Below are 15,722 nucleotides of genomic sequence, written 5' to 3' on the forward strand. Positions count from 1 at the left end.
CTATTTATGCATGTTCAGGTGAGTACAGCCCTCTGTTTCTATTTCGAAGACAAACCCTAAGACAGAAGGACCAACGAACAAGCAACAACTGAAGACAGCTGCAGTAAAGGCCTGGCAAAGCATCACGAAAGGAGGAAACACAGCATTTGGTGATGTCATATGCATTTCAGACTTCAAGCTGTCATTGCCTGCAAAGGATTCTCATCAAAGTATTAAAAATTTACATATTTTTTATGATTGTGCTAATTTGTACAATTACATTTTAGCCCCTGAAATGAGAGGACTGTGTATGAAAATGGATACAATTCTTAAATGTTTCATACAATAATTTTGTTCAACCCTTTGAATTCAAGCTGAAAGTCTGCACTTTAATTGCATCTCGGCTGATTAATTTCCAACCCATTGTGGTGGCGTACAGTGCCAAAATTATAAATGCCTGCCCTTACAATTTTAGCAGTGACAAATCATTCAACTCAATGGGGGTGGGTAATTTTATTTTATGTATCGATGTGGCAGAGTTGCTACTATCAGTGCCAGGAGGACTGGGGAACCCCGCAACCCCTTTGAGCATGTACCATTATAGAAGAAATTGTAGAGCTAGTAATGTCAAGCACCACTTTCTAGAAAAACAAAGGGATTGAAATTCAGAACTGGATTTAGTGATGCGTAATACTTTTTAGTGATGCGTAATACTAAAATATAAGGTTCTACACTAAAAAATATTTCATTTTCAATGATCCATTATAGGTACATAACATACTCTAATGTCAATTGTATTCCTTTTTATTTAGTTTTGTATTTGTCAAGCATTCATAATTAAACTTGTATTAGGTTCATGCATCTCAAAAAGTAATCTGTGTGATGTATTCAATGAGGTAACTGAGAAATCTAAGAGTCTCCTGGCTGCATGTTGGTCTTGGAGATGAGTAGTGTGAGAGTGGCAATGAGATTTTGATTGATGAAGTCAGGATATAAGCCGACCCCAGCATTTATCCAAAGTTTATAATTTTTTTCTTCTCTTTGATAATATGGAAAATTAAAGGAATACAGAGTTCAAAAAAAGAATTGTGGTTGATATGAAAGCAAGTGGTCTTAGTTTCCAGATGTGTTTTTAAATCGTATCAAAGCTAGATGGAGTATATTTTGACCACATTTTAATCTGTAGGCTTTTCAAGAGGCTAAAAATTCAACTGCTACATTGCAATGAAATGTATGAAGCAGAACAAAATGGGTAACATAGCCTCAGCCTTTAATGGCTAAGTTGCAGATATGTGTGATCTTCATTTTTAATACTCTGTTAGCTTCAAAGGTAAAGACAGTTCCCAGACATCTTCAGTTAAGAGATTAGTCATTGGTGTTCTATCCAATTTTCAAGTGTTTTCCTTTACCTTTCATTCTCTTGTTTTCACACCTTCTTAAAATGGAACTGTTACTGGGGGTCTGGTGATGGTGAGGGGGGCAAGGTAAGGTAAATTTACATGAACATGTCCCTTGAAGGTGCTGCCATCATCTTCTAGCCAGTCCTCTTCTGCTCCTGGCTCTTCAGTGCCAGTAGCTGATATCATGACTGTAACCTTGTGCATGCACAATAGTGCAGCTGTCTTTTTCTATGAGAGAGCCTAGGCACAAAAAAAAAATTGTGACAGCAATTCATTTAAATTTTACAATAATTCTACTGAAGATAGATTGTGATTATATTAACACAAACATCTTGTCTGGTTTCCACATCCTATATGAGGCACAGCATATTTCAATATGATGTTAATAATAGACTGGTCGTTATGGTATAATTAAAGACTCTTACACTAGTCCTACTGCGAGTTCAGCAGTAGGCTTCAGAATTATTAACCCCTTAAGGACACATGATGGAAATATTCCATCATGATTCCCTTTTATTCCAGAAGTTGTGTCCTTAAGGGGTTAAACCCAAGTCAGTATTGAGGTATTTAGAGACTACCACAGAGGTTATACATGTGTATTCTGATCTGTAACAGCCTCTTTGAACTTCTAGGCTTTGAAATTAGCAGCACATGCTGATGTCTGTGTGTTGCACTTACTTTATAATAGCTTTATAGATACAGACATTTTTTCATTGTACAACTGCATGCAAAATAGTGTGGAATAAATTAGTGCAGTAGCAGAATGATAAGTAGCATTCAAGTTCATATCAAGGAATTCTCTTCTTTGTATATCTATTTTTGGGGTATTTTTCAGGTGTTTTTTGTTTTTGTATTGCTCAGACAAAACACCTGTTGCTGAAAGGAGATTAAAATGTTTTCAGGGGACTGCGTCTATTTTCCATTGCCTGATTTTCTCCACAAATGCACAGTATCTCCAGGGCTTGGTGTGTGTGGTGAGTGGTGGTCATGTTTATTGCCTCAGTTGGACAGCTGCCCAGCATTGAGGAGAACGTAGGTTCCATTAAAGGATGAAGGAGACAGTTGGCGACTGATGTATGTGCTTGAATGAGCGGTGCTTGGTTAAACATCCTCTGTAATATATCTGTTTACCATTATAGGGAAACTCTTATGAGAGGAGGGACAAATTGTGACAGAAAATTCAGGGCTAGTATTGGGCAGGGGGTAGGAAACATGAGCACACATGGATTTAAAGAGATTTCCCTTTTAAATTTAGCATTTATTGTAGTCTATTAACAAAACTTGAATTTAGAAGAGAGACAGAAACCTATATGGATCAATTTTCTTTCCATTTGGTTGTTAGTGAATACAGACAAATGGTAAATGGTGGGCTAATGACAAAAGGGGCTTGAACATATATGCATACAACTGCTTCATTCATCCCCAGGGGGCATTAAAAACCAAAATGATGTGTTCATTTACGTTATACAAAAGGCAATCCCATACACTGACAGACATGGGAAAAAATGGCAGCATACATAGTCTATGTGTTTCATGTAGATAATATATTATCAAGACCAAATTTTGAGAAAACTAAGACTTGCTGCTTGTTTTGCCATAACTGGTGGTGTATAGGATTGTCTACTTTATTTTTTTGTTTTATATATATATATATATATATATATATATATTATCATTATTTTTTTTACTTTTATATATATTTATAAATATACACACATATATATATATATATATACACACAAATAAAATTTGCAACACGGTGGATAATTGTGAACGATTCTTGTCTTAAAGGTAAAAGCAAACATATTCTGCTCGATAATATATATCCATACTATATATATATAGATCATGGGGCGGGATGTGGATGCCCACCCTGGGGGATAGGCAATCCTCCCTTTGACTCATGGTGGCACTGGCACATTCATTATTTTGAAACCTCAATAGTTTCCATGTGCCTCAGAATTGTAACTCATCATGATGATGATACAGAGGTTTGAAATGCATGGGTTTTTACTATGTGAGACAGTCGCAGCTTTGTTTAGTATTTCATCTAAGTAAGATCGAGTTTATTTCTAGTAACTACACTAGTCAGTATTAGTTTAATTGGGTAGTCCATTTGGAACCGTTTAGGTTATCAACCCCTATTTTAAACAACTGGGATTTAGTTAACTCTGAGGATATATGTGCTCATGCATTTATGTGTTATCCTTTTGTTAAATAATCTTGTTATCTCGTATGGGCTTTGTTAGAGTCCGTTGTATATACTAAGAAATCGAATATAGTGCATCAGTCACAGCTCTATGTGGCCAGTGGGATTAATTTTGAGACCATTAGTAGTTATTTTGATCTAGTAACTGGCCAATTTCCAGTCAGTTTAATTATGGAGTCTATTCTTGTAATCAGTTAGGCGATCTACCCCTATCCTAGCGATCTTTTGTGGAGTGAACTCCAGTGGGACATATGCCTTTATAATGATGTTTAAAGATGCTTTTGATTGGTTTTTGTCTGAACTTTTTCAGAGTTACGAGCATTCCTGTTGATTTTCAGCCCTGCTTTCTATGAGTCCAGTTTATACATTAGGAAGGATATTCATTGCAGTAGTTACTATTCTATGCGGCCAGTGTGACTAATGTTTAAGTAATTGATTCCCCTAGCGTAAAATAGTTTAGTTGAATTCTTTTAATTGCACGATCTATGTGTAAGGTTGCTTTTTTATAATTGTTGATATATGTCACCATGGTGATGACCCTTGGCCGCGTCATTGAGCGTGACGCCGTGCGGCTACAGACGTACGTCGGGTAGCCCGCGGCAGTCCCGGTCCGGGCGTCCATGGAGTCAGAGGCTTCACATGTGTGGTGAGTTATCATTATCTGTATGGTATATATGTGGGTTTATTTGTCTGCACAGTATGTCCTGACGAAAGCTTGAGGGGATCAAGCTGAAACGTTGACACCTTTGATGTTTTAGTAAGAAAAATAAAAGTTACATTTTATCAAGTCCCTGGAGTGCTATCTTTGAATCTTTCGTTGAATTTTGGCTGACAAGCACCGGGCATTGGACTACGGATCAGGTGGAGTGCAAGATTATTATTTTTTTTTTTTTTTTATATATATATATATATATATATATTTATGTACGGGATTATGAAAAGGGGCGTACATTCCAAGTAGGTTTAGTTTTAACAAATAATAGTCGGTTGAGGTGTGCCGAAACCGACGAGAGGCTAGGCCTGTAAAAAAGAGGGCCCGCCTGGTTATAATGATATGTGAAGAGGGTGTGGTGGGAGGGGAACTTCCGGAATCGACGAAGACAGGTGAGTAGGGGTTTGCTGGGTTTATATATGCCTAAATCCCTCCCACAACTTCAGGCATACGCCTTCTATTTGTGTACGGGATTATGAAAAGGGGCGTACATTCCAAGTAGGTTTAGTTTTAACAAATAATAGTCGGTTGAGGTGTGCCGAAACCGACGAGAGGCTAGGCCTGTAAAAAAGAGGCCAAAAAGTAAGTAACGTTTATATATTTATTAACATCACAATAATAAACATTATTTAGACATACTGTGAAAAGCGAGTCTGATCTCTTTCTCTGGGTTTGGAATGTACCGGTTATACACTGCAGATTTCCAGCGTCCCATTTTCTTTATTATATGTGATGGGACATGATTACTTGAAGCCGTGGTGGCTGCTCCGATTCGAAACGAGTGTCCTGAGAAGGAGTTTGGATTGAGGCCAAGTCTAAGTCTAATAATGAACGTATGTATAGCATGAAATGTTTTGTCGTGAGTGGTTTTCCTTGTAGGGACAAAAGCGGCAGTTCTGGATTCCTAATCTGCTGACTTAACAAGTTATCCAGCACCTGAACTGGGCAACATTTAGACCCTGTAGGGAAATACTTAACCTCCACGGGGGGGCCTGTTTGATTTGTTTTTGTACGGGGAATAACTAATATATAATGATCACTTATTTTGGTCAAATTTTTCTGTTTAAGGCACGTGTCTGTGTCTGTTATTTTTTCTACTGAAAACTCTTTGGGCCGTAGGAATCCGAAAAAAGCCAAATAAGCTGCGGATTTAATTATCAGATTAGTAGGACAATCAAAAGGACCTTTATCTAACAGCTCAGAGATCCTCTCAAAGATGTTACTATCAATTGGGAGTCTCTCAAGGGTTTTATGGTTATTTAGTCTCTGGATACCTTTAAGAATGTTTTTAATTGGGTATGTGGACAAGAAAGGGGTCTTATCGGGATAGCTAGTAAGCATGAAGTGTTGTACACCTGTTAAGTATAGTTTGATGGTGTTGTATGCAAGCTTTAATGAGATGTGGCAAAAAGTTGAAAATGCAACCATAGTTTCTACTGAAAATCGATTTATTATGTTAAAGTTGCGTACAAAATTATTAAACATTTCAAATGCCCTATTGTATGCTTTTTTTGTGTTTGCCGATAACCCGGCCTGTGCTAGAACTCTACCCTGGGCCAATAATTGATCTAAAGCATGATTAGATCTCCGAACTGTGGGGGAGTTTTGGGTTGCTTGTTCGCAGTAGGGTGAAGGCGGAAAAATTCCTGAAAATTGAAACGTGACAATGCGTCAGCTGCCTTATTGAACATTCCTGGAACATGTATACAACAAATGTAAAACTGCCAGTTTGCTGCCAACCAAGTGAGCTTTCTTACTAACTTCATGATAGACAGGGACTGAGACCGGCCTTTGTTAATTATATTGCAGGCTGCTATGTTATCCGAAAGACACTTAACCGCTTTACCCCTCCAGTTTTCACCCCAAATGTGTGCTGCTGCTACTATGGGAAAGATTTCGAATAACGCTGAGGTTTTGTCGAAGTTATCTAGTGTGTTAGTCTCAGGCGGCCAACTGTCATATACCCATTTGTCCCCAAATATTGCTGCGTACCCGACTGAAGCTGCAGCGTCTGTCCAGATAACTGGAGAATCGTCGGAGATGGGAGGAATGAACAATGACCTACCATTCCACGAGGACAAGAATAGCTTCCACATTTCTAGGTCAGCCCTTGCTGAATTGTCTAAACTGATCTTAGTGTCGTCGTCAGGGAGGCCGTGTAGTAGCGAGAGTAACCTGGAGATAAAAGATCTGCCTTGCGGGATAACTCTCATGGCAAAGTTAAGAGAGCCCAAGAGAGACTGTAATTCTTTCCTGGTGCATGACCCGAGGTTGGTGCAGGTGTGAATGCAATCTAGAATCCTATCCACCTTGATTTGAGGGAGGCTAGCTTGCATGGATACAGAATTGATCGTGATCCCTAAAAAGGTGATTTCTGTATTGGGACCCTCAGTCTTATTTGCGGCTATGGGAACACCAAGTTCCTCAAATAAGGAGAGTGCCCTATGTAGGCTGAGCGGTGTGCAGTAGTGAGGTTCTATATACAGAAAATCGTCGAGGTAGTGGATTACTACTGGGCATCTGGACTCCTTGAGTAACAGCCAATTCAGGGTCTCTGCAAACAAGTCGAAAAGTTTCGGGCTACTTTTCGAGCCAAAGGTCAGCCTGGTTGCAAAATAATATTCCCCTTGCCACTTGACCCCGTGTAGGTGCCAGAGCGACTGCTTAATAGGTAGCAGCTTAAAAGCATTTGAGATGTCCGTTTTGCTCAACCAGGCTGCCTTACCGAGGTTGACAATGGCTTGAATGGCATCGTCTATCTTGGCGTATTGCAGTGAGAAGTCTTCGGATGGAATAAGGGAATTTAAACTTAGGGAGGTGGAAGAGTGCGGTGCAGAGAAGTCAATTATTAACCTCTTTTTGTCGTTGAATTTACCCGTGGCTATACCTAAAGGACTTGTTCTCCAGGACGTGAAAGGTGGTGTGGTGAAGGGACCTATCATGAAACCATTTTCCACCTCTTTGTCGAGGAGATGTTTTAGACTGGCTGGGTCGGATATTGCCGACTGCAGGTTGGGGCATTCTAGTGTGCCTGAAGGGAGTGCCACAAAACCTGTGTGAAAGCCTTTGGTGAAACCGGAGATGAAAAAGTCCGCCAATTGAGAAGAAGGATGTGCAGTCAGGTAACGTTGCAAATTCGGTACATTTATTGGAGTAATTGCCTTTTTCGGAAACAGTTTGTTCGGGCACATCGTTTTTGTGTGTGCCCTGAAACAGACAGAACAAACGTGGAGCAATCTACATGCGCTATAACTACATCCCCCTTCATTAAAGTTATTACATACCTGCGTTTTCCCGAGAAACACTATGGGTCTGCCTAATTTGTCCTTCATTTCCCTTTGACTAGAATAGTCTGGGTTTGCGAAACTAGTAGACGGACTAGCTGCGGTACTAGGACAAAAGTTCGAAGTATGAGAAGCTGAAGCGCATATTGCACATGCTGGTGTCTTAAGCCCGGCGAAATGCCTACAAAATAATTCAGTGTCCAACTGACTCCAATCAGTGGGAGTGTTGAACTGTGCCAGGGATGCGGCTGATCTGGCTGAAAAAGACTTGTGGTAGTCGTAGAACGCATAACCACCGTACTTGTAGGCTAGGTCCACCAGCTTGTGCAAATATAAGTCCAGCTCTTCCCTACGGTGCGGGAAAGCGGAGCAAATTACGTCTCTATATAATCCAAAGGCTAATACGAATTCGGGAATATTAAGTTTTTTATTAAGCCTAGGGTCCCTGGATTTCATCACTACGGATATATCTTCAAAGGTGTAAGCCCTGTTCTCAATAACATCCTGTGATGCGATGAGGAGGGAAGCTAAGTTAACATCCTTCCCTTCTATTAGGTCCCGTCTAAGGTTTTGTGGGATTAAATGAACTGGATTAACGATATTAGACTTTTTGACAGGAGTAGTAGTGGAGTTACCTCCTAAGTCGGACTCTGGTTGTACCAGAGGAACCTGAACTTCCGTAACGCCGGACCGACCAGAGGCTTCCAGGGTATCTAACCTGGTACTTATGCCGGCTACAGAGGACACCAAAGAGGACATCATGCTCCGCAGTTCAGCTAAACTATTCTGTATAGAACCGTCAGAACTAGGGCCAGGTGAATCCTCCGCAATTTGGGCATTAAGCAAACGGAAGAGTTCAGCTTTCCTGGCTGTAGCCGGGAAGGGAATATTCCTCCTATTCAGCTCGGCCGTAATCTTTGGAATAGTCCAGGATCTGTAGCTGGATGAGGTACTAGGCTGTCTTGGCTGGGAGCTAGATCTGGACGGAGTGCTTGCGACTGACAGTTCATCGTCTGGTACCGAGGCTGTTGACATGCTACGGCATGAGAGGAAACTTAGTGTTAATATTTTTTTTTTTTTATGTGTGTGTGTGTGTGCTGGTTGACTAGCTAGTGCCACCGTGGCGAAGCAATTAAACTAGGTTGGTGACTGGTGAGGCCCTGCTAAGTGCCAAGTGGCTTGAGAGGCTCTATCTATGAGTTGGCGCGAGGGGATTTGAGGCCACTGAGCGTTGTGGCGGGGTGTTGGCCTCTCGGTGAGAAGTAATCATAAGACAGACTGGGGGTGACTGATGAGGCCCTCTCTATACAAAATGCGAGGCGGCTAACTATGATTTGGCCCGAGGGACGTAGTACCTCCGAATTGAGGATGGGAGTTGGCCTCGCGGGACCACTAACCTAGGCAAAGAAGCCAGGGGAAGATTACCGCTATTGGGCTCCTAAAACTCTGGCAACCAGCAACGACTAACTGGACGGGGGAATAGCGGCGAGACTGAACGTGCTCGTATTGTAATATTATTAAACTTACCTGAACGATGAATTAGTGACAGGATTAACTTAAGATGACCTAGAGAGTAATTTACACTGTCGGCTTGTACTGCTGACGTCCCGAATTGCAGAAAAACGGACACAGGTGACGTTAGATAAAATAGAAAAGAAACAAGCCAATTTTAGTTTATGAATTTTTTTTTTTTTTTTTTTAGAATAGACAAACTAGTTACCGACTCCAATTAGTAATGAGCAAGGTAGGAAGGAATAACGTAGTGTAGGAAGGGAAATATTACTAACCAAACCGTAACTTGTAATACAGCTTTAATTGAAGAAACGTATCCTGGAAGAATTACCCCTGTAATTTTAAAAAAAAAGCATACAGAGGAGACCCATGAATTTAGCAACCAATAAAGAAATTAAATTAGCAAGTAAACGAAAACATACTCATACTAGGTTAACCCATTTGTATATACCACAACAACTGCTAGTGAAATTCAAGATATGGTAATGTGTAGAATTTAATGTTAACCCAAAATATTGCCAATCTGTCACCATAACTCACTATACTAGATTATAATACCTTCCTGTCATGCAGAAACGTTCATGTACTTGAATTGGTTGCAAATTAGAAATGTTATACGTGTTTAAATGCATGCCACTCTAAGGATATAAAATAACTAGTTTAGTAACACCAACATAGACCGAAACTTACGAGAATTTGAGCTAAGAATAGCCGTTATGGAGGATAACTGATTGTACTGTAGACATCAGATGCGTTGTTCGAACAGCGTTTTTAAATGTGAGCAAGTGATATTATGAGCTGTTATGTTAGCCGAATGCGAATGTATAAACGACATGAATTAATCGTCTAACGAAGTGGACTTACGGTTGTCGGGTGATTTTACTGATGCCAGCGTTCGCGTGGATACTGCACTGACCGGCGGGCTGTGCGAACGTCGTGGACGAATGACGTCAGAGGGTCTGTGAAGCGGAATGAAGGCGGAACTTCTGGAATCGACGAAGACAGGTGAGTAGGGGTTTGCTGGGTTTATATATGCCTAAATCCCTCCCACAACTTCAGGCATACGCCTTCTATATATAGTATTGAGCAGAATATATTTGCTTTTACCTTTAAGACAAGAATCGTTCACAATTATCCACCGTGTTGCAAATTTTATTTCTCATTTGTGGAAACTAGTCTATAAGGAAAAGAGGAGAGATGAATGTTTGACTAAAATGGTTCTTAAATCAAGACAAGGGAAATATTGCCATAACTTGGCAAAATATAGAGTTTTGTGAGTGTTCCAACTATAAAGGGGCGCCAACTTGCCCAGAGATATATCCAAACTAAAACTCTTTGAAAATAAATTAGATAAATATAAGAATTGGCCCATTACGATGAATGTCACCATAATTAATCACAATGTAAAACTAATGCTTTTTGTGCAGCAGTAAGTCATATTGCTGTTTTATTTTCCTTATACTAAAACAATTATGCTATAAAAGGAAATTAAATTATGCATTTCACTACTGGTTTCTTATTACTCTTCATACGTAACTGCAACAACTAAATCATTCAGTTCTTTTTTTTTTTTTTTTTTTTTTTTAAACAAATGTTGGAAAGATCATTTCACTTGTCTGTCAGGATGATGTTTTATCCCCCTGGGTTATATAGTTCTGTAGTTCATTATCTACATTATAAATCTAACAAAAAAATTCTGCCTCTCCCCAAGGGAAGTGGTTTCCCTAGCATGTTGACAAATAATATATTAAGGCAAGTTTTAGCTTGAAAAAATACTATGGTTCGTATTTCTTTTTACAGATATTTTTAGGTAGGCTGGGAGACAGACAAGGTTCTATAAACCATATTGCATACTGCACACCTAAATATTTAGTCTTCTCTAGTTAACGTAAACATTTTATCATTTATTTTGGGAAGAATTAATTTAATCATTGAATGAGAACTTGCTTTGATTTTTTTTCTATGAACTGAAGAGGCGTTCGTTGATTTTTTCACTTACAATAAATATATCACATTCAAGTTGCAAATAGATGAGAAAATTGTTTAATTATTCAAATCAACAAAAAAGTCACCTTACTCATTGATAAGATGTTATAGTTAGTGCTTAACATTCATATACTAAGTGTTGTAGAAACTTATATTTTATTTTGTATAAATGAGTAATTTAACACCAAGAAATGTCAGAATTATAATTTGATTTTGGTGGTTGTTTTCAGCTTTAACTGATGTTCTAAATGGTATTAGTTGGTTTAGGATTCCATGACCATAGATATCTTTACCTATAGGTATTGAATAGCAGTTCTGCCACTAAAGTCTTTTGGAATGTTACAATCAATGTTTCAGATTTACATTCTTCTCTAGTTAAGCGTAACCCCTAATATTGTCATTCTGCTCATGAGGCCCTTGTTGAAGGGGTAAAATCAGGTAGGCCAGTCATGCAAATCACATTGCTGGCACTGCCCAAAGTAGCAGACCCACCCAAATTGGAGCAGGCATGTCCAAAAATAGGCAGTCCCTCTTAAGGCATGTCAGGCTTCCTGCTAATCACCCAGGTTGGCCATTGAGAATGGGCCATGCAAGGAGCACTGTTTCAGTACTTTCTGCGGGATCATACTGCCCCAAGTGTAATGCAAGCTGATGCACTCACACTATGCTTTTTGGGAATAGTTATCTGGTGTCAGGTCAATAGGACCAAAATAGGTCCAAAATGAGGAGTGTTGGGAGGCCTGGTTATGAAATTTAGCCCTAAGTGACACTTTGAGCTTTTCCATGTGGAACTGGACAGGATGTCACTGAAATCTCTCCCAATGCTCTCTTCTACCTTCCATTCTTGGGTTTTTGAACTGCAATTAATAACCATGGTCTTCATTGCTATTGTCACAATAACTGGAGTGGAAAAAAGTGGCCTTCTCCTTGCTCTATGTGATAACACTGAACTAATGTTACTGTGCTCATCTAACCACCATAATAACCTACTGTTACTTCTCATGAGTTAGCTAGAAGTAAATTGACCGGAAGGAAATGCAATCAGTATAAAGCAAATATTTAATTCATGTGAAGAATTAAACTTACATTTAACAAAGAGAAAACCTAACACACACATCTATAGTAGAACGTTTAATAAAATTGCAACTTTTATTTACAATATATATTTTTTATTTTTTTCCTTTTAAACAGTAACAGAAAGGAAGACTTCAATCAACATGTATTGGATACATATATTCCCTGTTATTTTTTTAATTCTGAGGTTTCCACAACATGGATTGTCTTGTCCACAATCATGTGCCTGTTATGTCAACTCTGAAGTCCACTGTACATTCCGGTCTCTCATAGCAGTGCCGGCGAGAATGCCAAAACATGTGGAAAGAATCAATTTGGGGTAGGTATCAAACTTTATTTCCCTGCACATCTTTTGCATTGTTACACATTATTAGCTGATATTGCACAGATGTTGAATTGACTTTGCTGTTACGGATGACTACCCCGGTATATATTTACGCATTAAAAATAAATCTGCATGACATTTTCCGGCACTTGTCAAAACATAACCTAATACTGTTCCTATTATTCTGGAAGATGAAATTATGTCCTACTGTGTTATGGTTGTGTTAAACAGTTGTTCATTAAACCACAATCCTTTTATGAATAAGGCCATTGAGTTTCTTCTATGCAGAGTGACTTGTAAAGTTGTAATATAAGTTTTTTGCTTTGAGATTTACTTTCGGTTTTTGGAAAGTCTAAAGGTTTGCTTTTCAAATGACATCTTGTCAATATAACTAACTCAATTAACTGTAAAATCATAAATCACAGATAAAAGTAAAATTAATCAAATCTAGACATTTTACCTTCATCGTCTTGAGAAAACCTTCTACTTTTTTTTACTATTTTATATAGGGCAGAATGACTAAAGCAAAAATGAATACAGCATTTGGAATATCTGGAAAAAGACATGAAATAAAAGATGCTAGAAATATAATTTACACATTTTATATTTAATCCTACGTAAACTGTCATAGTGCATGCAGTTATATAATATTTAGATAGGCTGCACTGTCTGGCGGAGCTACACCAGTGGGTGATTTCAGGCGTCATTTCCAGCTAACAGAGAGCCTCACAGGGAGAAAGAGAAGAGGTTGAGTGTCTTTTTGTCAGTGTGTGTATCTGTGTGTATCAGTATGTATGTGTATTTGTGTGTGTCAATGTGTTGTGTTTGTTTAACTGTGTCAGAATGTATGTATCTGTGTGTGGGCAATTGTGTATTTGTATATGTGTCAGAAGGTGTGTGCAGCAGTGTGTGTGCATTTGTCCATGCTTTCCTGCATTAAAACATAAACACTAAATACAAACACACCACTGCAATCGACTGCCAACATTACTTACAAACACATCACTGCATGCAAAAGGCAACAGTATAGTACAAATACACTCCTACATTTACACACATGCTCCATAGAAAAGTTTGTTCATTTACTGATTCCATAGAAAAACAAGCTTATGTTCAAATGCAGTTGCACAACAGATGAGGATCTACCTTCTGGCCATCTCTGTGCTAGAGGGTAGCATACAAATTTTTTGTAGCAGGTCCCTCTCTACATTAGTTCCGCCACAATTTGAGACATTACGCTGTGATGACTATTATGCACAAGCTAATTAATAGTGTTAAACAGATAATTTGGCAAAGCACAGTGGGTATTTTCCTCAAATTAGTAGTTTGATATCCAATCCACAATTCCTAGACAGGAAACCATCGGTTCGCATCTTGGGATGCTTGATGTGGCAGGTACCAATTAATTGTATTAGGCCTTAGACTTATGTGTGTATTTTTCTGGGATTTCCAAACCTTTTTTATTTGTTATCCAAAACCATTCAAGAATTATTAGAATCTGTGGCCTCAATTTAATATTAATAAGCTTTTCAAATTATTTAATATTTTTGGAAAAACTTTGTAATTTTTTTTTCAAAATGTGAAAATATAAAAAAAAAAAAAAATATATATATATATATATATATATATATGAAACATGGGGGATGGTTGCACTCACCTGAACATGCTTAATATATATATATATATATATATATATATATATATATATATATATATATATATATATATATCAGTAATATATATCATAATATATATATATCAGTATTAAGCTATTAAATCATTTTTCAGAATATTAAATCCTTTGAAATGTGTATCCAAAATTACTAAGTTCAGGCCTGTATTAAGCATGAATATTTTTTTTATCTAAATGGCATTTAATTTTAAGAAGATGATTTAAGAGAAATACTATTTAGTTTTATATATATTCCCAAATAAAAGCAAAACATTCTCAAAATGCATCATACATAATTACATTTCTTTATACACTTATAACATTTTCTTCTAATAAATGCACAAGGTAGCGTAGGTCAGTTAGCAGCAGTTTGATAGAAGGTTCCAAAATTGGGTTTTAGTAGTTCAGTATTTGCGTTTGTCTTTTTGTCAGGTTCAACAGCATTCAGAGTATTGCTGAGGACTCTTTCGCAGGACTAGCAAAACTGGAGATGCTTCTAATTCACAGCAATGAAGTCCATAACATTCCCAATGGTGCCTTTCAAGACCTGATTTCATTGCAGGTACTATTTGTTATTTGTTATTTCATACTTTAAAGACATTAGAGATGTATAGATTATGTGCAGTCATGATAAAAGAACTCTTCAGAAATCAGAGGCAAAGATTAATATTAAAAGAACATTTCATTAAAAAAATTAGTAGAAAACATGCATACTATATTTTGTATTTTTTCTTCAGGGTTATTTATCAGGGATAACTTGCAATAGCTAGGTTCTGTACCAGCTGCACATGTATACTGCTGGTACTGTTACAAGCTGCGACTGTACACTGCTCTTATCAAAGTCACTAATGACCTAATCACAGCTTAATCCAAAGGTCACTACTCCATACTAATTCTTCTTGACCTCTCTACTGCCTTTGACACTGTTGACCATGTTCTCCTTCTCCAAACTCTTCAATCACTCAGTCTCTGTGACACTGTCCTTTCTTGGTTTTCCCCCTATCTTTCCATATGCTCATTCAGTGTCTCCTTTTCTAATGATACCTCCTCCCTTCATCCTGTCTCTGTTGGAGTCGACCAAGGCTCTGTACTTGATCCCCTTTTATTTTCTCTTTATACTGCCTCTCTTGGCAAACTCTTGCACCTTTTTCTTCTGTCAGTCCTTAAATTGGCTTCCTGTATTCTATAGGAGTCAATTCAATGTACTAATCCACACCTATAAAGCACTGAACAATTCTAGCCCCTCCTATAATTCTTCACTGATCTGTAGGTATGTCCCTTCTCGGTCTCTCCGCTCTGCCCATTAACTTCTCCTGTCCGCAACCCACTCTTGCATGACTTCTCACGGGTGGCACCTTTCATTTGGAATAGTCTGTCTACCACCATCAGACTCTCCCCTGGTCTTCAATCATTTAAAAAGTGCCTCAAAACCCATCTTTTCATGAAAGCTTAGGGCCTCCCAGAGTAACCTCACATAACTGTCCCTTGCTCTCTCCTAAAGTGCAGCACTCTAGTCTCTCCTCCAGCTCTGCTTTACTCCACCTTGTTTGATTGCTACCTCCTGTCCTT

At 38.3% G+C, this 15,722-nt stretch overlaps 1 protein-coding gene across 1 annotated transcript in view; it reads left to right on the forward strand.

Moving 5' to 3' along the window:
* MXRA5 (matrix remodeling associated 5) overlaps nucleotides 1-15,722 on the forward strand; it is a 61,383-nt gene that overhangs the window by 17,544 nt on the left and 28,117 nt on the right. The window contains exons 2-3 of the mRNA XM_063450165.1: nucleotides 12,274-12,475; nucleotides 14,586-14,715. Coding sequence (XP_063306235.1) covers nucleotides 12,300-12,475; nucleotides 14,586-14,715 — 306 coding nt within the window. The 5' untranslated portion in view covers nucleotides 12,274-12,299. The remainder of the gene's footprint in view (nucleotides 1-12,273; nucleotides 12,476-14,585; nucleotides 14,716-15,722) is intronic.

The sequence above is a fragment of the Pelobates fuscus genome, chromosome 1 (genome assembly GCF_036172605.1).
Source record: "Pelobates fuscus isolate aPelFus1 chromosome 1, aPelFus1.pri, whole genome shotgun sequence".
In the NCBI taxonomy this organism is placed as follows: Eukaryota; Metazoa; Chordata; class Amphibia; order Anura; family Pelobatidae; genus Pelobates; species Pelobates fuscus.